Below are 25,273 nucleotides of genomic sequence, written 5' to 3' on the forward strand. Positions count from 1 at the left end.
GCTCTGTAAGCAATAATGATGATGCTACAATGAGAGAAATGTCATGCTGAGTGACTCAATGAGAAGAAGTAAAGCAGTGAGGATGTCAATAAATAGAGACAAAAAGAATCACAGGGTACAGAGTTAGGAAGAGATCTGAGTAGTCACCGCCGTTATATTTCTGGAATCAGTTCTAGAGCATTTCTGTTAGATGCAGACCTCACCTCTGTTGTATTTGAATCTCTAGCGGGAAAAAGAGAGCACTTTTCTATTGCATCTGGTATCTAACAAGAAGTCCTTTTTGGTGATTTTCACATGTTACTAGAAAAAAAAGCAAGTTAACACTGGGCATCACTGTTCCAGTTATCTTTAATCCGTCACAGTCACCAACAACAGAGCACTCCTCCCTCGGAACATGCATTCCTCTAAACAGAAAGGTGATAAGGCTCTACTGATAAACAAAACCCAGAGAAAAAAAGATAGATACTGAAATTTCAAAAGTTGAGAAAAATAGATACGATTTAATAGTATGTTCTATTAAATCCATATTAAATCTAAGGCCAGAATTAAATCAGAAATAGATTATTCTTATGTTCAGATAAATTTTGGCCAAGAAGGATATATGGAAAAGTCCGTCTTACCTTCCATTCCTGAACAATGATAATCATATATGAATGAATACAATCATGGATGGTAATATCCATCATTTACTGAAAACCTACTATGATCAATGCATTAAGTCAAGAACATTATATGTATAATCACTAATATTCAATCTAACTTAAAAAGTAGGTATTAGCATCCTCATTTTGTAGATGAGATAACCAAAGCTCAGACAGCTACAATAACTCCCCTAAGGTCATTAAGTAAATATTTACTAACCAAAGTAGCATATCAAGTAAGTGCTAAAACTTAAGTTAACTCAAGTCTGTCTAACTTGCACAGTAAGCTTATTCCATTACACCACAGCACACTGAAAAGAGAATTTTTAACAGGCTTCCTCGGTAATAAGCTAAAGTTTTCAGTGATGGGAGAATGAAAGATATATTTTCCTACTGTAGGTGGTAGAAGCTGTAGTGGTGGTAATAATGGCCACTAATATTTACATAATACATATTTATATAGTTAAAGTTATATGCCACATATTGCGCTAAGTGCTTTCTATGCATTATCTCATTTAATTGGTACAACAATCCCATGGGCAAGGTATTATTGTTTTTATTTAATAAATGAGGAAACCAAAGATCAGAGGGGTTTAGGTCAAGGTCACATGAAGGTTAAATGTAGTTTTTTCAGATTCCAAAGCTCATATTCTTTTATTTTTTAATTAAAAAAAATTTTTTTTCCCCATCTTTATTGGAGCTTAATTGCTTTACAATGTTGTGTTAGTTTCTGCTGTACAACAAAATGAATCAGCTATATGTATACATATATCCCCATATCCCCTCCCTCTTGAGCCTGCCTCCCACCCTCCCTATCCCACCCCTCTAGGTAATCACAAAGCATGGAGCGGATCTCCCTGTGCTATGCAGCAGCTTCCCACTAGCCATCCGTTTTACATTTCGTAGTCTATATATGTCAGTGTTACTCTCTCACTTCGTCCCAGCTTCCCCTTCACCCGCTGTGTCCTCAAGTCCATCCTCTATGTCTGTATCTTTATTCCAAAGATCAGAGGGGTTTAGGTCAAGGTCACAGGCAGGTTAAATGTAGTTTTTTTTCAGATTCCAAAGCTCATATTCTTTAACTTAAAAAAACTGTGGTAAAATACACATGAAATTTACCATCCTAACCATTTTTCTACCATGTCAGTAGTGTTAAGTATACTCACACTGTTGTGCAACCTCTTTAACTTTGTTAATTGGAAAATTTCAAAATATACAGCACGAAGATAGGACAGTATAATGAACCTCCATTTACCTTTTACCCAGCTCCGACAATTACCAACTCAGGACCAATCTTGTTTCTTTATACTCACTCACTTCTTCCCCTCAAGTGTCATTTTGAAGCAAACCCCAGATATACCTTTATTAATATACTGGTAAGTATCTCCAAAAGATAAAGATTCTTCTTTTAAAACTGTAACCATAATGCCATTCTCACACATAAAAAGTTAATGGTAATCTGTGAAAATTATCAAATATCCAGTCAGTCCTCAACTTTCTAATTAGGCAAAAAATGGTTTTTGTTCTTATTTTTAAGACACTTTGTGAGAATGAGGATCCAAATAAAGTCTTTACGGTGCAACTGGACTTTATTAAAGGGTGTTTCTCTCTCTCTCCTTTTTCATTGTAATTTATTAGTTGAATAAACCAGGTTATTTGTCCTATATAATTTCTTGCAATCTGGATTTTGGTGGTGGTGTTTCATGTTTCTCTGTTCTAGATATTTCCAGTAAATTGGTAGATGAATCTAAAGGCCTGATCAGACTAGTTTTTTTGTTGTTGTTTTTGTTTTTAAAACAAGACTCCTTCATGAATGGTGGTGTGTTCTACATCAGGAGGCACATAATGTCTGGTTCTCTTTTTGTAAGTGAGAGGCTATTCATGTCCACTGCTTGGCTCTACTAATTTATTAAGGTTAATTAAATGGTGATATTCTAATTATATCATTCCCTTTTCAGTTATCAGCTATAACATTTCTCTAAAGAGGAAATTTCTCATAACTATTGTTTTGTTACCATCCTATATGAAAGGCAGGATAAATTGCTTGTTCCTTTCAGTGGAAATCTGATTGCTAGCGACGTTCAATGCTGTGCTACTGGGCTGGTCACTGTTTCTGTGAGTTCAAAGGACAGAAGTAGAATGACTAGACATAGCTACAGATATTCAAAAATAAAAACCAGAGTCCATACAGAGTCTTCCTATTCAAACTAAGATCAAAGAGTTTTTATTCAATCTCTTCTATTTTATATCTGCATATACTGCTCCCATGCCAAGAATCCAGGTTCCCAAGGCAATGGGGAAAACAAAATTAGAATAGTGTACAATTACTCATTTGCTTTATCTTACATTAAAAGCCCATGTCATGAAATAACAATACCAAGGTTGCTACACAAATGTGATTAGTAAAAACAGTTTAATTTTTTTTTTTCAGTTGTGTCTTAAGGTACAGCCTCCTAGGGATAAAGAGTCACTTGGATGTTTGGTTATACCACCTACTGGATATATATTTAGGTTTATTTATTTCAATTTATTTAAATTTTAGAGACTGTTCTTTTAAACTGTTTTATAATCATGTTATATGTATAATCACTAACATTCAATCCAACTCTACTGAAGGAACTTTTTCTTAGGAACTATTTATGTAGTTCTTAAGTTAAATCTAAAATCAAGAATTACTCAAAATCTAGCTTTATCCTTCTCAGTCACTTTCATCCTATTCTTTTACTCTCCTTATAGGTAACAATTAAAAAAAATTTTTTTATACTTTGTCCTTCCATTGTTTTTGTTTTCAAATAAAAAGATACAAATGGATATCACCAACCTACCCTGAGGATGCTTATGTGGCAACTTATAGAACTTCATATAGAAATACTTTTCATTCATTTTTATAGATGGATAGTACTCTACTGTGTGAATGTACCAAAATTCATTCAACCAGTTCTTATCAATGGAGTTTTAGACTGAAGATCAATTTGTTTGGTTTCAATGCTTTCACATATAATTTTATGTTATATTTATATATATATGTCTAGGTCTTTTATATAACTAGCCTTTCCATATGTGGTATATTTTATTTGCTTTCTTTTTATATTTTATTTTTTGGTATATTTTTTTGGTATTCAGGAAATTTGTATTTTTCTTCTAATGGTTACCTCTATGTGAATAACTATATAATTCCTGTCTTCTTATTTTTTTGTCATTTTCTACTGGTTTGCTGCTGTAAACAGTATCAAATCAGCTAATTACCTCTTCTTCTTTCTCCCAATTCTCTCCCAGCAACTGACCTGAAATAATATCCTTTAACTCCCAGTTAACCATCAGGCAATCAGCAGTTTATTTTACTTTTTACATGTTCTCACCATTTCCCTTCTCCATATTTTAATAGTTGTGATGTATCTGCATTGCCAGAGACACAGCCTTTACATACTATACCACACTCTCTCCTTTGTGAATCTTGTTTCATGCTAGTTCTACAAGTAAAAATATAGATAATGCTTATCACCAGTCTTTATGTTTGTATCTCTCCAGTCATTGTGGTTGTCTAAAGTTCTTTCTCTAGTACAGGGGTCGGCAGACTACGAACCATGGGCCAAATGAGATTTGTGGCCTGTCCCAATATGGCCTTTGAGCTAAGAATGGTTTTTGTATTTTTAAAGGGTTGTAAACAAAACACCCCACACAAAGATAGGTGACAAAGATAGCAATGTAGCCTACAAAGTCTAAAATATTTACTGTCTGGCTCTTTATATAAAACCTTTGCTGACCACTACTCTAGTAGAGCCCTCAGGAAGGGAACAATATTCTCAGAGTTCCTAGATTTCATAAGATTGTGTTTCTTATACTTGTAAGTCAGTTTGGTGGGATATAAAATCCTTGGCTCACATTTGCTTTCCTTGAGTATCTTAAAAATGTTATTCCATTTTATTGTGGCATAAAACACTGCCCAAAAGTCTGTTGACAATTTTATTTTCTTCCCTTAAAAGTGACCTGGACTTTTTGCCTGAGTACCCCTCAAATTTTTTTCTCTCTAGCTTTGTAACTGCAGTTTCACTGGAGTATGTGTTGGTATTTGTTGTCCTAGGTTGATTTTCCAAGGCATACAGTGTATGCTCTTTCAACATGTAGTTTCAAATCTTTTTCCTTCATAATTTTAGGAAAGTTTCCTTGAAGTATTTTTTTTCTCTTGGGGGGATTCCTATTTTATATATGTATTTTATAAATACTGTAGGATTTCTGCCTATAGTATTTAGTCACTTTCTCTCGAATCCTTTTTCTTTCATTTCTTTTTGTTTTTAAGCTTTTCCTCCTTTTTACTTTCCATTTTTCTTAAGGCATTATATCTATTTATTTACTAAATACTTTCTCTTTATGGATAGTCTACATGTCCCAAATAATTTTTTTATTTCTAATTTTATTTAGAAATAAAATTTGTCCATTTGAGTTTTTGTAATTCTGATTTGTTGTTCTGTTATATCCTGTATCATTTTCTTAGTTTCTTTTAGTTGTTTTGAAAAGTTATTTAACAGTTCTCATCTATTTTATTTTATTTTTTTTATTTTTGGCAATGAACAAGCACTGATATATTTGTTTTAAAAAAACAGTTTTCTTTTAGTCACGTTAATATCAAGACACACAACTAGTTGTTAGCTATGCAATTCTAGACAATTTTGTTACATTCTCTGAACCATTGTTACTTCAAATGATTTAAAAAAAATTTTTTTTAACATCTTTATTGGAGTATAATTGCTTTACAATGGTGTGTTAGTTTCTGCTTTATAACAAAGTAAATCAGCTATACATATACATATAACCCCATATCTCTTCCCTCTTGTGTCTCCCTCCCTCCCACCCTCCCTATCTCATCCCTCTAGGTGGTCACAAAGCACCGAGCTGATCTCCCTGTGCTATGCGGCTGCTTCCCACTAGCTATCTATTTTACATTTGGTAGTGTATATATGTCCATGCCACTCTCTCACTTTGTCCCAGCTTACTCTTCCCCCTCCCCGTATCCTCAAGTCCATTCTCTAGTAGGTCTCCGTCTTTATTCCCATCCTGCCCCTAGGTTCTTCATGCCCCTTTTTTTTTTTTTTTAATTCCATATATATGTGTTAGCATATGGTATTTGTTTTTCTCTTTCTGAATTACTTCACTCTGTATGACAAGACTCTAGGTCCATCCACCTCACTACAAATAACAATTTCGTTTCTTTTTATGGCTGAGTAATATTCCATTGTATATATGTGCCACATCTTCTTTATCCATTCATCTGCTGATGGACACTTATCTATTTTAAAAGCATGGTTATGTATCATGCTTTTATTTACAAGACATATTATTCTTCTTATTCTCTTTTTTCTTCTCTCTTTGCACTGAATTTGACTGAGCTTTTTCTCTTTGCTCACTTTCTTCTTTTTTTTTTTTTGGCCATGTGGCATGTGGGACCTTAGTTCCCTGACCAGGGATCGAACCCATGCCCCCTGCATTGGAAGCGTGGAGTCTTAACACTGGACCGCCAGGGAAGTCCCTCTTTTGCTCATTTTTAATGAAGTTAGTTTTCCCGACTTTTTTCTCATGGAGGGTAGGTCAAGGTAGCACTTGCTAGTTTCAAGACCACCTTTTCTTTGTTTATGTGAAGTGTTCATAAACATGGTCATGCACTTTCTGGAATCTCCTGGCTCTCTTCTCCAACCCTACATTTATCTGAAAGTTTCTTTTTTCTTTGCTTATTGTCCCTGACCTTCTCTGGGGGCTCCAATTCTAGCAGCTTCACTTCAGTGTGGGGCTTGGTCCTAGGAGAGAGCTTCAGCTATTTAGTTTAATTTTTTTTTTTTTAAAGATTTAATTTTTTATTTATTTTTGGCTGCATTGGGTCTTTGTTGGTGTGTGCGGGCTTTCTCTAGTTATGGCGAGCCAGGGCTACTCTTCATTGCAGTGTGCAGGCTTCTCCTGTTGCGGAGCACGGGCTCTAGGCACACAGGCTTCAGTAGTTGTGGCTCGTGGGCTCTAGAGCGCAAGTTCAGTAGTTGTGGCACACGGGCTTAGTTGCTCTGCGGCATGTGGGATCTTCCCAGACCAGGGATCAAACCCGTGTCCCTTGCATTATTGACAGGTGGATTCTTAACCACTGCACCACTGGGGAAGCCCCCAGCTATTTAGTTTTAAGAGTCGATAGGGCCCAGATGCTGGAACCCCTTCAGATCTTACAGCAGACCCCTGACAATCGACTCTGAGTTAGGGTATGCAAAACCCCTACCAGTTTCAGGTGCTTTTCTCAAACTGGCCTGTGGACTTTCCAGTGAATCCCTTTTGGCTACTTCTCAGATCCCTTGGAGGTCTCATTCCTTCTAGTTGCTCTCACACAGATACTGCAAGGATCTTGTAGCTCTTGGTAGTTTGTACTTACCCTCTGGTATTTTGGGTTTCATGTGGCTACCCTGTCACCTAGTTTTGTTGTAAATGTTGTGTTTGTTGATGCATTCTCTTTGTTTTCATGGGGAAATTTCAAGAAAACTAAAAAACTATGAAGCTGGGTCTATGTTCCAAGAATTCTCCTCACAAAGCTTATATGCCTAACCATCATATATACTGACTCTTAATTAAAGGCCCTTCCACTCTGTAAGACTCAGAATAAAACCACTCAAAACTTTTATGATGTCTTCTCAGAGGAGCCTCTTATTTGTAGCATTCTGTAAAACATAAGCTGATATTTATCTCGTCTATAAATATGTACATCACTCTGTGATATCTACAAATGGCTGTCTCAAATCCTTAAAGAAAGGGTCTGCATCATCATTCTATATTTCCTATTGAGTCTCGCCATACACCCAGGCCCACCACTGTTGTGTAACTCCAGGGTACACCATGCACACTGTATTCTAGGATATGTTTCAGGTGACACGGTTCACACAGAATACAATGAGAGTGGAGTCCCCTACAATTGCTGTGCATTGCAGCAATACAAATCCCTTTCTATATAACCAGAGAATGCCAATCACACTGGAAAAGGAAATCGCACACAAAAAATCTACTTTAAGATACACTTTAAAGGCAAGGAAATCAAGGGTCAGAATGGCAAAATAAGTTGCCCAAGCCCACAGCAAATTAAAGGTAAACAAAACAAAACAAAACAAAACCCCAAAAATAGGTCTTCTAATTTTCAGGCTGTTGCTCTATCCAAAACTTTTCTGGATCACCCGTCGATATGCATTTGTTCAAGATGATTATAAATAAGGTCCAGATAATCTCCTTCCCAGCCACTATACCCTGTCAGGGCTCACGGAGGCTCCTTTCTCAACCCCTCTGCACTCCCTGTTCCATCTTCCTAGAACACACTGACCTCTGCATGACTCATTGCTTCTCCTTCCTTAGGTTTTACTCAAATGTCACCTTCTCAATGAGGCATACCCTCCACTAACCACCCATTACACTGCTACCTTCCCATGGCCTGTGCTCCCAACCCCTTTATTCTGCTTTATTTTCCCATGCGAACTTCTTACATTTCATTCACTTGTTCATTCATTTGCCCATGCATACAATCATTATACATCTCTCTTCATTAGAACTTAGGCTTCATGAGGGCAGAGATTTTTATCTCCACTGATGTCTTAAAGGGCAGAGAAAAGTGCCCGAGAAGACGGCAGTTGCTCACTACTTGCTGGATGAAAGAATAGGGAATTTCAAGTACCATATGGAGTTTTTTTTAATGCATGTGCTACTCTTTTGTAACTGATATTACTGTTAACCTGGATGATATTAGTAATTATATGAGAATTCACAATGGGTATGGGGAATTTAGGACTTGGAATTGGTTAATAAGCTAAAGCACTACTAATAATGAAACAAAAGTTACTCTAATTGGAATTCACTGACCAGTATGATACATAAGAGATAACTTCGTAAAAGAGTTCATACTGATTATTAAAGGCTCAGTACTTTTTAGGCTTAGAATATGACCCTAAAAAGGATAAGTCATTAATTCATTTGCTAAGTTGATCAATTAACATTGTACGTTCAAGAAAAAAAGATATGTTTCAGAGTAACACAATATTCTCCTTATGACCTCAGTCAAAATACAAATTTGAGATCATAGAAGATACCAGGTGAGAAATAAGACTCAAATGCATAAAAATAATTAACCATGCCTGCCCTATTTATAATCAAACATGCTAAGTAACTTTATTTCTGTGGTAGCAAGTACACTTAAGAACTGAAACTTAGTTCTTATGTGTCAACTATCAAAAACAAATACTATGTTGTGTTAACAAATTAAGAAAACCAATACACTCCAATCATGGAATAGCCTCTAACAACTGTCAAAGCACAAATTAACTTGTCTTCTGTTTCCCAAAGCATACTGCTTCTCAGAACTGAGATCTCCAAATTCACATCTCAGAAACTCAAGTAATTTATAAATAAGTTAAGAAACAATTTAGGCTTAACTTTATCTGGTGTTAATTGAGTCTTCCAATAAAGCCTGAAGCCTAGATAAACTCTGCTGCTTTCATGTCCATTTTTGCATTTATAAGGTAATCCCCAAGTACTCTTGTAAGATTTCTTAAGAATTTTTCAGAAAGCCATGAAATTTCCAGGAAAATAGGCAAAGCTGAATTCTCAAATACAATTTGTTTTCAGAAATTAAATCCACTATGGAAAGAGTTGAATTTCCACTCATACAATGAGTAAGATGACTAGTTTTTGGGGGTCTTATTTGGAGAAACTATAATAAAGTGCCATTTATAAAATTTTGCAGCTTTGACTATAATCAACTGTAATAATAAGATACCAGCTCAAAAAAATTCTTTTCATTTAAACCTCTTTTGTAATACTGCTTTTTAATAACCCTCATAATAGCCGAATTAAAGGACCCCAACAGAAATCATTCAGCCCACATAAAACAAACATTGCCTTTTCTTCTTAGCTTTGTTTTACAAGCTACATTATTTCCAGATGACGCTTGAGGGGACTATGGTTTCAAGAATTAGATGCTTAAATAGACAGCTGCTTTCTATTTGCCATGTAAATCAAGGATATATCAAAGAAAATTCCAAATAGTAGACTTCTTTTCTTCCTATTAGGAACTATGAACTCAGGCAGAAAGGGAGAAAGAGAGAAAAACAATCAAAATTCGAGCAAACAGAAAATTAAAATAATGATTATTTTTAACATCTTTATTGGAGTATAATTGCTTTATAATGGTGTTAGTTTCTGCTTTACAACAAAGTGAATCCGCTATACATATACATATATCCCCACACCTCCTCCCTCTTGCGTCTCCCTCCCACCCTCCCTATCCCACCCCTCTATGTGGACACAAAGCACCGAGCTGATCTCCCTGTGCTATGCGGCTGCTTCCCACTAGCTATCTATTTTACATTTCGTAGTGTATAGGATGTGTTTGCACTGAAGTCTGGCAATGATTAATTAACCTTCTAAGAGAAGTTTAAATAATACAGAAAACCCATGCATATTAAATTCAGTAGCAATGTGTGATAAATTTGTAAAAACCAGTGATCACAGTTTCTTTTTTTTCCCCCTTCCCATTGTAGTGAAAATATTCTTACCTGCTGCTCTACAGAGCTAATATAAAAACAGCTTTTCCTAAGATTCTTCAAACTTTCTTTGTTATTTAAGAAATCCCTATGATTTCTTAAATTTTCACACATTGCTACTGAATTTAATATGCATGGGTTTTCTGTATTCTTTAAACTTCTCTTAGAAGGTTAATTAATCATTGCCAGATTTCAATGCAAACACATCCTATTTCCTTTTAGAAGGAACATAAAAGTTATTTAAGTATTTTTAATGATAATTTAAAAAAATCCTTAAAAAGAATATTCTACCATATTCCATAAGAAGGGACAGGACAAATTTCCTCTTAGGAATAAAGAAAGGGCAATATTCTTTACCTCAATTCAGGTGTGCTTTTTAAGAATGAAGAAATTTTTCTTTTTTAAACAAGAGGGGATCCCTCCAACTAAAACTGTCCTTAGAAGCATTCTCAGAACATTTCCGGAACTCCTAGTTCAGAAATGCATCCAAAGCCACGTTATAACACAACCAAGAAAATCAGTCTGATTATATTAAAGTCAGGCCTGGTTTTTAATTAGGAAGAAAAGTGGCAGGGATAGGGTGTGGAGCTTGCTCACTTGTTAAGAGGCCTCATTTATTTGATTTTTAAAATCAATTGTTCTAAAGAAGAAACCTCCTGGGACCTAATCAGTGTGGGGCTTGGAATCTGTTAATACTTAAGTTCAAAGCAGTTGTTTCTAGGGATGTTCACAAGATTTGCAACCTTATTCACAAGATCGGGCTCTGTTTTTTACATTGGTTTTGACATTAGGAAAGTAACTATCAATATAAAGATCTTGATTCGAATTTCATGATCCTCCTTGGAGAACTGGTTGATTTTAGGGCTGGAGCAGGGGAAACACAAGATGAGTTGGAGCATCTTGAAGGTCGCAAAAAAAAAAAAAAAAAAAAAAAAGGTTGACGCATATTCAAAGGGCACAGGATACAACCTGAAAGAGCTCCCAGCGCCTAGAGTTGGAACAACCTGAGTAACAAAATAACAACAGTTCTGGATGATAAGAAGAAAATTCATATCCAGGAGTCCATACTGATAGAAATAAACAACTGCATAGATAAATACATCAGGGAGAGGTGACAACTCTTCCTTGCAGAAGAATTCTAATAATAAATTTAGAGGGAATGAGACAAACAGAAAATCCCTAATAAATCAGTAAAATAATGCTGAAGCCAGATCAATCAATGGATGCTAAAATTTGTGGGAAAATGTTTAGGAAGAAACAGGATATCGGCACCATCTCAAAGTATCTCCCCCATGTACTGTTCCAATATAGTGGAAATATTTAATAATCTAATAAAGTATTTCCAATATAGTGGAAATAACTACTATATAAAACATACAGGAATTTCAAAGGGAAAATCAGCAAGTTTACGGTGAAGAATCTGGACAGACATCATCCCAGTGAAGTGATCAATACCAGTAATACACACCAACACCATGTATTCTCTGAAATGATGTACTGAGAAGGGCACATCACTTCTGTAGTATCCTTCCCAATAAAGCATAACATCAATCTAATCATGAGAAAATGCCAGACAAACCCAAATTGAGGGACATCCTACAAAATAACTGATTAGTACTCTTCCAAGGTGTCAAGGTCATGAAATCCAAGGAAAGACTAAGGAGACGTGACAACAAAATGCAATGTGGGATCATCCTGGATTGGATACTAGAAAAGAGTAACGGCATTAGTGTCAAAACTGGTAAAATTCAAATGAGATTTGTGTTTAGTTAACAGTATTGTACCAAGGTTAATAGTTTTGAAAAATGTTCTATGGTTATGTAAGATATTTACAAAAGGGAAAGCTGGTGAAGGATATATGGAAATTCTTGAAAACTCTTTGTAAGTCTAAAATTATCTGAAAATAATAAAGAAGAGAAGGAAGGACTGAGGGAGGGAATAAAAAAAAGGGAAGGAAGGGAGGGAGGGAGGGAGGAAGGGAGGGAAGGAGGGGAAAATAAGTCCTATACTTGATAAAAATGTAAAGATCTATACCTATAAAGAAGAGCATAAGGCAAAAAGTGTAAGTTCTACTTTCCCTTCCCTTCAGTCTGACTCCCTACAGGTAACCACTGTTTAATAGTTTCTTATGAATTATTCCAGAAAAATTAAATGCATATTTTCAAACATACATGTACATATAACCTACATACTATAAAGTGTGGTTTTCTGTTTGTTTCTACTGATTTAAGTGTTCTGGATATCTTTTCAGATAAACCTATATGGACTGAATTTGTTAAAAAAAAATGTCCGCAGAATACTGCATTGGATAGAATTAAACTTTAATCAGTCCCCTATTGATAGATTTTGCTTGTTTCCATTATTTTGCTCTTAAGCCAGGCTGAAAAATACACATATCTTTTTGTAATTGCATATCTAATTGACTTCAGCAGTTTCTAAAGTCAAGACACTACTTAAGAAACATTTTCCCTAATTGAAAATATTAACCCTCCCAAAGTATAAAATTTATTTTTCTAACATTCACCCTCATGCCATAATGCCAGCCAAGCTGGTATCTATATGCTATTACGTTCAACAAATAGTTCTTTTTTTCTTTTTCCTAGTGCTCCAAGTACTACTTTTTTTTTTAATGGCTTCACTGAGATAACATTCACACACCACACGTACTTTGTCAATTTAAAATGTACAATTCAATGGTTTTCTGTACATTCAGAATTGTGCAACCATCACCACAATCTAATTTTCAAACACTTTTATCATCCCCGAAAGAGACCATGTACCATCAGCAATCACTCACCATCCTACATCACATCGTGGATTTTTTCCAATAAATATACAGTTGGACCTCCATATTGTCAGGTTTTACTTCTGTGGATTTAACCAACCTTGGATGGAAATTTATATCTGTGGTTGGGTGAATCCTCAGATTCAGAATCTGAAGATATGGAGGGCCAATTGTACTATACCACTTTATATAAGGGACATGAGCATCCTTGGATTTTGGTATATGCGGGGGCTCCTAGAATCAATCCCCCTCAGATACCGAGGGACAACTGTATACTACGTTTTTTCCTATACAGGCATACTTATGATAAAGTTTAATTCATGAATTATGTACAGTAAGAGAATATCCAAATTGCTAGCACCACTACTCTTATGCTTTGGGGTCATTAAGTAAAATAAGGGTTACTTGAACACAAGCACTGCAATACTGCAACAGTCATCTGATAACCCAGATGGCTACTATGTGACTAATGGTCGGGATATGCTGGACAAAGGGATGATTCATGTCCCAGGCAGGACAGAACTGGATGTTGAGAGATTTCATCACACTACTTAGAATGGTGTGAAATTTCAAACTATGAATTGTTTATTTCTGGAATTCTCCATTTAATATTTTTGGACCACTGTTGACCGTAGGTAAATGAAATCTCAGAAAGCAAAATCGTGGCTAAGGGGGGAGTCAACTGTACTTGCTTTTAGCAAGTTGATGATAAACTCTTAGTTACTGTTTATACTTCTCCTGATTTTTCTGATCTGGCTCCTTACTCTTTGGCCAGGGTCTTTTTGGCTTGTGCCTTTGCATTTACGTTTGGAATGAGATGAGAAAGTTGGTCCTATGAAAAGGTTCAAAAATTCTTTGATGATCATGGGGCAATAAATTTTGGTTCCTTATGATTCCACCTAGAATAAAAGTTAGATTCCTCTCATCTCAACTAGTTGCTAAGATAATTGTTAGAAATTAGGGAAACAATGCTTACATGACATGTGACAACAGTCATAATTAAAAGCCACGGTTATATTTAAAAAGCAACTATAACTCACTTATTATTTTTGCTTCATTGTCTATATTCAGCTTCTGTTTTATATGACCAAAGTTGTTTAAGAGGTTTATTCTTATTAAAAAAAAAGTGTTGGGACTTCCCTGGTGGCGCAGTGGTTAAGAATCTGGCTGCCAATGCAGGGGACACGGATTCAAGCCCTGGTCTGGGAAGATCTCACATGCTGCGGAGCAACTAAGCCCGTGCGCCGCAGCTACTGAGCCCGCGTGCCTAGAGCCCGTGCTCCACAACAAGAGAAGCCACCGCAATGAGAAGCGCACACACCACAACGAAGAGCAGCCCCCGCTCACCGCAACTAAAGAAAGCCCGCAAGCAGCAACGAAGACCCAACGCAGCCAAAGATAAATAAAAATAAATAAATCTATTAAAAAAAAAAGTGTTGAAAGATTCTTCTTTAACAATTCTCTCATGTCTCTTTAGTCACTGAATTAAACTTTATGAAACTCTGATATAAAGACACCAAAACTCAGCCAACTCAACTGAACTTCACTAGCTTTCCTAGACACCTTTATCACTCTCTGACCAGCTATCACTCTCTATAGTGAGCATTCTCTCTCCCCATGGAGAACTTGAGTATAATTTTTTGTTTTATTTTCCCTTAAGCAGTCAGGGAATTTCCTCATTCTCTAGAAGCTGGTTGAAGGCTTCAGGTTTCCCCTGAGATGTTCAGACAAACATGGCTGTACTAAAGTACTAATACTAATGTTTTTGTAACTCGCTATTTGCTTTCTATGTTGTTACTCAATTGACTGGTGAACTATACAGTATAATGAGAATCAACATTTTCTTAATAAACTCAGAAATCTCTAGGTAGACTGAAAGTACTCTATGTACTACAGTGAGAAGAAAAACATATTCTTATTTTTACACAGTTATTCAAACTCTGCTATGAGAGAACTATAGTTCTCTCAATCCTGCTGTAGAAAGTATACATCCAGGAATCCACTGCTGCATTAAGACCCTTTCGTTTTCCTGTTCCATCTTTTACAAACAAGTTTTCTAAAGCATTAGTCAAGGACACAGAATTTTATGTGGTTGTTGGCAGAGACACTTAACAAGTAAAATTTCTGGGGAAGAAAAAGGGAACATACTGTATTTGCCCAGTTAACGACCAAATTAAAAGAGAATGATAATGAGAATATGGTTTCAAATGTTCACTCACTTATACGTAGTATTTTGAGCAATGGGAATGACCAATAAAACATGAGTTATCACCAAAGAAGAACATAGTGTAGTACTTACTTTTAAGGTTGCTACTGTTTTCTTTAATCACCTTTCAGCTCAGTGGCAGGAGGAGTGATTCACAGTTATCAACACTACTACTGAATCAGTGTTACCCACCCTCTGCACTTAGCTCCGAGGAAAGGCAGCAAAATTCAAGTTCATAAACCCATTTGGAAAATGCTGTGATTTGCAAAGTCTCATACCCACAAATGTTATAATAAGGACTGTCAATGGCAGATTCCAAATGGAATTTTCCTTGTATTTCTAGGAAGTGGATGCCTCAAGAAATTCAGTTTTACTCAGTGAAAACTTCATGCAAGAGGAAAACAGTCAATGACCTGTAAAGTTCAACAGAATTCATATGTCCATTACGAGTTCAACTTGTCCTTTCACTGCATAATCATATCCATGATTGGCAAATACTGTTAAATATGACCTCTTTTCTCAAAGAAATATCAATTTTCTGGCCTCTGATTAAAGGAGAACACCGCTAGGGCAACCTCAGTACTACATACATTCAACACATTTTTGTAGAATTAACAGGAATACTATATAAATCAAATAATATGTGTATAAAAATTACAAAACACTTACAGATGAACAAAATTCAAGTTCTTAATAAATATAATCCCTACTGCCACTCTGGCCCCAACTGAGGTTTCCAAGGAGCAATTAGAAAGAATTATTTTTCTTAGAACAAGTCATGACAAGGATAGAATTAAGTCAACTATAACGCTCATTTTTTCAAGAAATTGAGAATATTCAACTAGCAGGAAAATCTTAAAAGATACTAACTGTTTTGGTAGGAGAGAAGTACTTTGGAATTTTAAATCTCATAATGGGAAGACAGATCATAACATCTCTCTCGCACACACACTAAATAAATAAATAAAAGAGATGAAAAATAGCACCAGTCAGGTTGTGGCTGCACACAGCTATCTCTGTTTATCAGCGTCTGATATCTGGACTGGGTGCTGTTCCCACAGTCTCATATCAGCACAACCATTTAGAAATGAAACAAACGACAGCAGGAAGCAAGCAAAACAACTCTCCGGCTGTCTGGTACACATCACCACCTCAAACTTAGAATATAAAAATTCTCTCCTAAAGTTTCTAAATATCAACTCATTAAGTTGTCCCCAGACAAACAAACAGGGAGGTCCTTATTAGAACTGGATGAACTACCTCTGTGGTCCGTGACATGAAAGTTTTTAGCATCCTCATCTAAGGTATGTTCCAAAACACAAGAGGTGTCACAGACAGTGGCACAGCCCTAAAGGAACTCATAACGAGTTCCCCCTCCTATTATATAATGCTCATCCCTGTGCTGGGTTCTATTCCATCATCATCCCCCGAGGTCAGGTGGTAATAAGCTCTTCATCTTTAAAGAGGAGGGAACAAATGCAACATGTTACTGCTGTTCTCTGCTGACCATGACTGACGAGATCGGAGGAGCATACTGACCCAAGCAGAGACAATTAGATTCTCTCTCCCAGGATCTGAGAATTAGGACTCTGATCAGTCAGCAAAAGGCATGACACTCCCAAGGACATGTTAAGCGCTGGGAGGGAAAGGGGGTGGGGGAGGGGTCGGGGTTGCTATTTCAGTCAGCAAATAGGGAAAACGGGCCTACGGAAAGCAGCGGCAGAATAAAACTGAAGCAAAAAGAAGCAGATAACTGAAACTAAATGCCCCAGAAAGACTGGCTTTTTTTTTTCCTTCTAATTTTAAGAATTATCATTCCTTATTTACGTATGTATGCATGTATGTATGTATGGCTGTGCTGGGTCTTCCTTGCTATGCATGGGCTTTCTCCAGTTGCAGCGAGCGGGGGTTACTGTTCCTTGCGGGGCGCGGGCTTCTCATTGCGGTGGCTTCTCTTGTTACAGAGCACAGGCTCTAGGAGCACGGGCTCAGTAGTTGTAGCGCGTGGGCTTAGTTGTTCCACGGCATGTGGGATCTTCCCGGACCAGGGCTCGAACCCGTGTCCCCTGCATTGGCAGGCGGATTCTTAACCCCTGGACTACCAGGGAAGTCCCAAGATAGGCTATTTTGAATGAATCCAATGGCTTTTCCATTTCAGGTTCTCATTCTCTGAAATCCAGGTGTACATCTTCCCCTTGAGTTCCGTGAGAAACCTTTGCACACTTCTTATAAAACCCCTCCTTTTGTTTCTCTGTAATTAGTTTGAGTGGTTTTCTTGACTAATAAGATTTCTAATTATTAACAATCATTGATTTAGGGTTGACTTTCTTCAACTACTTGTTAATAATCATCAAAAAATTTTTCCCTTGATTTGAGATGTCAATCCTTTATTTACCTACCATAGGTTTCTCAGGGAACAAGATCACAGCCAGATCTTGGGAAGAGAGGGGTATTGTTATTTTTAAATTTAGCAATGAAAGGAAAATTTTTTTACTGACAAAGTAAGGTAACTACTTACATAATCTGGTAGAGGAACATCACTGGAACTCAGCGAACCTCTCAAGGACTGTGTGGCTTGTTCCAGAACTTTGTTGTGTTTTTTAGACAGCAAGGAAAACAAGCTGAAAAAACAAACAAAACCCCAATTATATTAAAAGAACTAAGTGTCTCCTTTTCTAGGTTTTATATTGACATTGCACAGAATGTTGATTATTCTAGAAGATTCTTTTTTCGTGCCTGTGTTAACAGCAGGATTAACAATACTATTGATATAACAAATAATAAAGTGAAAAGAATGTTTAAATTATAAGGGTTCTAAAATAAAAGTTTGCCAGTTTCAAATTATATTTCAAACAGAGGAGAAATTTTCAGAAGATTACTATCATGGACAGGACAGTGGACAGATATTAAGAAAACCTGAGATATGGACTGACTTTATGAGTAACTCATAGTGCAATCTGTTACAAGTTACTTGAGCTTGCTGTATCCCAATTTTCTCATCTTTTTTTTGTATCTTACTGCATGGGTTTATTTATTTTATTTTTTTTAACATCTTTATTGGAGTATCTCATCTTTCAAATAAGTGCATTGGATTATTTCTCTAGCATAATACAGAGTCTATGATTCTATATTATAGCTTTATATTCTTATTCTCAAAAAGAATGGCTTTACGGGCTTCCCGGGTGGCGCAGTGGTTGAGAATCTGCCTGCCAGTGCAGCAGACATGGGTTCATGCCCTGGTCTGGGAAGATCCCACATGCCGCGGAGCAACTAGGCCTGTGAGCCACAACTACTGAGCCTGCGCGTCTGGAGCTTGTGCTCCACAACAAGAGAGGCCGCAACAGTGAGAGGCTCGCGCACCGCGATGAAGAGTGGCCCCCGCTCGCCACAACTAGAGAAAGCCCTCGCACAGAAACGAAGACCCAACACAGCCAAAAATAAATAAATTAATTAAAAAAAAAAAAAGAATGGCTTTAAACATATGTATTACAAGATTTTTACTTCTGGCCAGGATGGATTAACTGGTACTGAATAACTCCCCTGTGTAAACAACTAAAAAAACTGAACAAAATATATAAAATAACTGTTTTCAGATGTTGAACATCTGAAATGTTCAAAACCTGCTCCAGTGTCTTCTTGAAAGGTGTGGCAGTAAACCACCATCCAGGAGCCACAAACTGAACAGAGATTTTGGAGATCACAAAAGGGTGGAGGGATGAAGTTCCAACCAGCCAGAGTGGATAAAACTCATTGAACATGAACACTCAGTTGAATTCTCAGAAAGGCCATGCTTTAGGAGTAGGGCTATTCTAGCCCAGAGTAAAGATGATTCTAAGATGCATCCCAACAGACCTAAATGAGCAATTTTCAAAGTATAAAACAAATTTACATTAAATGTAAATGGATTAAACACTTTCGTTAAATGACAGAGATTGTCAGACTGGATAAAAAAGCAAAACCCAATAACATGCTATGTATAAGAGCCACGCTTGTAAATTTAAAGATACAGATAAGTGAACAGTAAAATGATACAAAAGAGATATTGTATAAACACTAATCATAAGAAAGCTGGAGCGGCTATATTAATATTAGACAAAGTAGGCTTAAGGATAAGAATATTATTACCCGAGATAAAGAGAGAAATTTTATAGTGATGAAATGGCAAATTTATCAAGAAGCTATAACAATCCTAAATGTGTATGTACCTAATAATAGAGCTTCAAATACACATAATTATATGATCCTAATGTTAAATCTACTATATCTAGTGAATAAAGTATTCTTCCTTGGGCTAGATGACAAGTTAAAAATAAAGACAATTCTGATTCCATGTACTTTTCCATATAAGTATGACCTGTAGTATCTTCTTTAATGCCCAAAACATTACTCTAGTATTTCTTAGTGGTACCTTTCTAAACAGAATATTGATTTGAATATCAATTTATGAAAATCTCTAATTTCAAATGGTTTAAATGGGATAATTACGGAAAACAAGACTACTAAGTATTCTTTCTAGATTAAGTTTTAACATTAAAATGTTAAAAAATGAATGAAAAAAATTCCTTAACACTTATTGGTAATGCTGGATGTGTACAAAGCAAACGTAACAAAGCCAAGAATATTCTCTAAATCTATACTCAAATACAGCAGGAAAATAAGTGAAATAATTACTAAGTGAGTAAGTGTGAAATCATATGATACTGATCAAGCATATGTTGATAAGAGAGACTTCTTTGAAATGGAATAGTTCAGCAAAGTTTCATGAAGGGGTTAGACTTTATGATGAAGGAAAAAGATTTGTGCAAGAGAAGAGAGAAGGTATTTCCAAACAGAAGGCAAAGCACAGAGGCAAAACAGGGGACAGTGAGAAGAGTGAAGTGGAAGTGCTATGTAAAGAAGTAGGAAAAAAGACTCAATCTGTAAGGGTATGTACATTCTTTTCAATCATTTTACTTTTCTGGGTCTTCTCTATTTGAGGTTTAGTTTTGCTTTTTTAAGGTTAAAAGTAAACATCACACTTTTTCCTCACATCCATACCCATGACCCACTGGTAACAAATGTTAGCGGTTTATTGTCTATGATTCCAACAATATTATATGCATCAAGGCATGTATATGAATGAATACTGTGCATATACATCCATGTTTTTTTTCCACAAAATAGGTACTGCTCTGTACCTTGCACTTTTTCCACTTAACAATATAATCCTTGATTCGTTCAATAAACATATATTGAGTGCCAGTTAACTGATATCCAAGCATATGGATATACCTTAATTTAACTAGTCCATTAGAAATGAATCATTGCAATGTTTCCAGTTTTTTGTATTATAAATAGCACTGCAATGAACACCCTTGTACATAATCTTTAGTATACCTGAGGCGAGACTGACTATAGATAAAGTAAAACTGCTGAGTAAAAGAATAACTGAACATAGTACTAAACTGCAATGGGGGTATATATTCTTAAATATACAAATTATTTTGCAGGCAATGAAAATTAAAAGATAAAAATATGTTGGGATAGTGCATAAAGCATATTCACATGGAAATGCATAAAAGAGGGCAATTAGTAAGATTCTTTTAATTGGTTGTAGTGTATTTTCTGGAATAAATGGAGTTTCAGAAGTTTTTTGAGACTGAATGGACTTTGGTGGTTGATTTTAGTATAGGGCATGGCAAGACTCAGAGGCATCAATTGGATGCCCAAACAAAAAGCAAAAACAATAAATACACCTAGAAGAAGTTAGCTTTTTGGTGTTAGTAAGAGGAAAGGGGGCAAGTGAAGTACAGCAGTGCACTTCAAGTTTACAAAATACCAGAACTCAGGAGCTGTTTTATGGGTTCAATAAACCTGGGATTTTCTCTGTCAGTGTTCTAAGAGTGTACCCTTCAGAGAAGGACAACAGAGGTAATCTATGGTAACTTTTATCATCACTTTCAGAAATTTATGAAACAAGTCCTAGGAATCAAAGCAAAAAGGACTTGATATTGTTTCCTTTGGAGAAGAAAGGCTAGTTTGTTTATTTTAAAAGAGAATACTAACAATCCTTTTTCATTGTTGGTAGAAGACAAAACAAGGAAGGGAGCTGCAATTCAAACATAAGCTCTTTCAGTTGGACATAACAGAAAATTTGACTGTTATGGGCATACAATGTTGACATGGTCCACCTCAAGAAGCTGTGGCTACTGTTCCCAGCTGTTTTTAAGAAAGTTGGTGTAAGAACAGATGATTTGAGGTCACTCCCAGTTTTCTATCATGAATTAAAAACAGAATTCACACTTACTCAGGCTGTTATTCTTCTACAATCTAATATGCTTTATTCCTCAGGTCTGCTAGCCAGAGCTCTCAAAGTTTTTTTTTTTTTTAATTTTTAAAAAACATTCAATTTTGTCTTCTGTTTAGCATTTGTAGGGCAAAATGACCTAAATTTATATGAGACATGACTTGCAAAATTGCTGAGAAAAGTAACTTTTGCTTAAAGCTTTTGCATTCAAAGTACCAGCCCCAGCTAAATGCTAGAGTGAGTGACACACATGATGTTTGTATGGAAGGGGTAATTCCGATTCTGGAAGTAAGTGAAACTGATTCCAAGTGTACTGATCTTCATTCAGGATATAGCTGCCAGAATACTTTTTTATTTATATTAGAAAAAGACTAGATTTTCCTTTTTGTACAAGAATGTTCATTGTAAATTGGTTTAACAGTGAAAAATTAAAAACAACAAAAACTCTCAGGAATGGAACGGGTAAACAAACTGTGGAAGAGTCATACAATGGCATACTATGTAGCAATTTAAGGTTATCTAAACCTACGTGTAACAATAGGGATAATCCTCAAAAACAATGTTGTTCTACAAGCAAGGACCCTGGTAGAGAATGTGAATGAGGTATTATTTATATAGTGTTTTTAACATGCAAAACATTACATATCTTCTACAGATAAAACATTTGAAGTAATAAAACATATATGGAAATGATAAACTCTACATTTAGGATAGTCATTATTCTCTGAGAAAGAAGAGAAGGAAATAGGATCAGGGAGGAAGAAATAAGAGGCTCAGCTCTCTCTCTCTCTCAAATGTTCTTTCAGTAATACTGGATATATACATAGGTGACTGCTATATTACTGTTTTTTTTGGTGTATGCCTGAAATATTATACATTTTAAAAACTGGAATAAAAAGAACACACTATCCTGAAGAAAACAGAGCCCCTGCCAAAAGCCAGCGTTTCACAAAAGAAAGAAGCATATAAATATGCATGATGAGTCCAACCTGGAATGTGCTCAGAAAACCACTGGCTGCTGCAAAGGGCTGTCGTTTAGGGCGCCCAGCTGGTGGCAGGAGATGAGGACAGTTTAAGGACAGACTGTGAAGGGCCACTTGTGGCACATCAAAAGTCCTGGACCTTTCTGTATGCAGTAAGAAGCTAATGTTACAGTCTTACAAAATGAGTTAAAGAGACATGATTCCTTGCCCCCAAGGAAATCAAGTCTAATGGAATAAGAGGAAAAAAATGTCTACAATACTGAAATCAGAGAACTCCATGGGTCTGAAGAGAGTGCCATGGGAGTACAGCTGAAGGTTAGGTACGTTTCACAGAGGAAATCTACCTTGATGGTGGCCTTGAAGGTTAGGGGGTTTGCTTGTTGGGAAAAGTAAAGGGGGAGGGATAGCCATTCTGAAAGGCGGAAAGTGTATAGAAAGGCACAGAGAGACTTCAGGGAAGTACCAATAGCTTATAAGGCCAGAAAAGTGCAAGTCCACCGGGGCGGAGGGTTCGAGATGGCGAGAGATGAAGCTAGCAAGATCAGCATGGGCCTGTTAAAAAAGACCATGCTGAGAGGTCTGCACTAAGTCACTGAGACAGACAGTAACTCCAACATTTACCAAGAACCTACTACATGCCAGGGAATGAGAGTGTTGTCTGCCTGGGATACAGCAACAAGCAAAAGCCACACGATCTTTGTTCTGTGCTCCTGGAGGGCGCAGTCAGGTCAAGGAAGCTATGCCTACACAGAAGTCACTGTGGTGATGGAGAGAAGCATGTTGCACTGGGGACAAAGATGAGGGCTGCCTGACTGCACCTGAAGTAAGGACAGGAAATCATTTCCGGAGGTGATGCCTGAGCTGAATCTTAAGGAACAATCCGGAGTTAGCCAAGCAAATCAGGCAACGGTAAAGGTAATGTGGGCAGAGAAAAGAGCACGAGGGTAGGCAGAGAAATCTGAGCACTGTGGGTGTAGCAAACATCACAGCACGCACACTCATAAAGTGTTAAGTATCTGGAGCACCACGATATGGTCAGGGCAGTAGCGGGAATAGTTCATAAAGTGCCTCCTGTGTCTTACTTAGACCCTGGACTTCATCCTGAAAGCCAGAGGTGTTTTCTGACAGCAGGACTATAATGATAAGCAAGAGAGACAGAAGCAAAGCTGCTATGTTCGGGGTCCAGGTGGGAGGTGGGGGGCAGGGATGGGCAGGAGGGGTGATGGAGCAACCTTGCTCATCTCTGTCCTCCATCTCTCCCCGATGCGCTCTCATCTCGTGGTGGCCGCAGAGGCCCTGTCACAGAACCTGAAAACCACATACCTGTGCAGAGAGGTATAAGTACATAACAATTATGTTTGTTTCAGAAAGATTCCTTGGCTCCTAAAGAGGATCGGAAGGATGGACAGGGGTGGGCAAGGGAACGGGAGTGGAAACAGAAAGATACTTTGGGTAACTTTTACGCCGCTACAAGTGAGAGGTGAGGAGGGCTTGAACTGAAGCAAATAGGAGCTATTTGGAAGGCAAAGGAGACAACACAGAGTGAAAAAAGGGAATCATGGATGACTCTCAGGTTTGGGAAGCTTGGGAAACTTAGTGGCTGGCTGAGAATGTGACTGAACATGCCAGGGATTCAAAGAAGAAGAGCCAAAGAGTAGGGAGAAGACCCAGGAAGACAAAGGGCTGCGCCTCAAAGAGAACAAGAGTGGCAGCAGCTCAGTGGCAGGGTGCTTCCTGAGCATCAGACACTGTTCACCAGGTCATCACCTGACAGATGTGCTATTATTCTCCACGCTTTTTTTATTTTGAAGGGATGATGAAAATTGAGGCAAAGTATGGTTAAGGCTCATAGCTACTAAGTGGTGGAGTCAGGAAACAAATTCAGGCAGACTGGCTCCAAGAGCTGTGCTCTTAACCATTCTGCCACGAAACGCAGAGGTGCTCGGCAATATCCAGATGGAGGTGGTTAGAAATATCCAGATTCAGGGACTTCCCTGGTGGTGCAGTGGGTAAGCCTCCATGCTCCCAACGCAGGGGGCCCGGGTTCGATCCCTGGTCAGGGAACTAGATCCTGCAGGCTGTAACTAAGAGTTCACATGCCAAAACTAAGGAGCCTGCGTGCCACAACTAAGGAGCTGGCGAGCTGCAACTAAGGATCCCATGTGCCGCAACTGAGGAGCCTGCTAGCCGCAACTAAGACCCAGCACAACCAAATTAATTAATTAATTTTAAAAAAGTTGCATTTGGAAGAGATTTCTTAAAAAAAAAAAAAAAAAGAAATATCCAGATTCAGGAAATACTAATCTGGTGCTCAGGAGAGAGGTAAGAAATTTAAGGGCTATTAGCATCAGTCGAAATCATAAAAGTACAGGCGATCACCCAAGGAAAACATGTAATATAAAACAAGAGAGATAAGGACAGAAATCTGGGAAACACCAAGACTAAAAGGGTAAACACAGTAAAGGGTACTCAAAGAGCTAGCAGTAGAAGAACAAGAAGAGAAAGACATTCTTCTCGAAGTCAGGGGAATAATCGTAAGGAGGGAGCACTCACCACTGTTAAAAGGTAAAGAAGGATTGAAAAAAAGAAACAAAGTCACTGGATTTGACACAAGGAAAGAAATCAATGGTTACTGTACCCAAAACTGTTTTCAGTGGGGAGGAGGAGGCAGAAGCTGGCCCTTGGTGGTTGAGAGACAAGCAGGATGTGGGGAAACAGGCGGCGCTGGGGCGAGGAGAGTTAAGAGTAACAGCCCGACGGGGAAGGCAATGCAGACAGAGGTCAGTTACTGCGAGGTGGCATGGGGTTCCCTCCTTGAAAACTG

General features: G+C 37.2%; 1 protein-coding gene across 2 annotated transcripts in view; it reads right to left on the reverse strand.

The window, feature by feature from the left end:
- DYM (dymeclin) overlaps positions 1-25,273 on the reverse strand; it is a 403,514-nt gene that overhangs the window by 107,116 nt on the left and 271,125 nt on the right. For both annotated transcript variants that reach the window (XM_036822924.1, XM_036822925.1), the window contains exon 14: positions 17,699-17,801. In XM_036822924.1, the coding sequence (XP_036678819.1) occupies positions 17,699-17,801 (103 nt within the window). The remainder of the gene's footprint in view (positions 1-17,698; positions 17,802-25,273) is intronic.

Source organism: Balaenoptera musculus, chromosome 14 (genome assembly GCF_009873245.2).
Source record: "Balaenoptera musculus isolate JJ_BM4_2016_0621 chromosome 14, mBalMus1.pri.v3, whole genome shotgun sequence".
Classification (NCBI taxonomy): domain Eukaryota; kingdom Metazoa; phylum Chordata; class Mammalia; order Artiodactyla; family Balaenopteridae; genus Balaenoptera; species Balaenoptera musculus.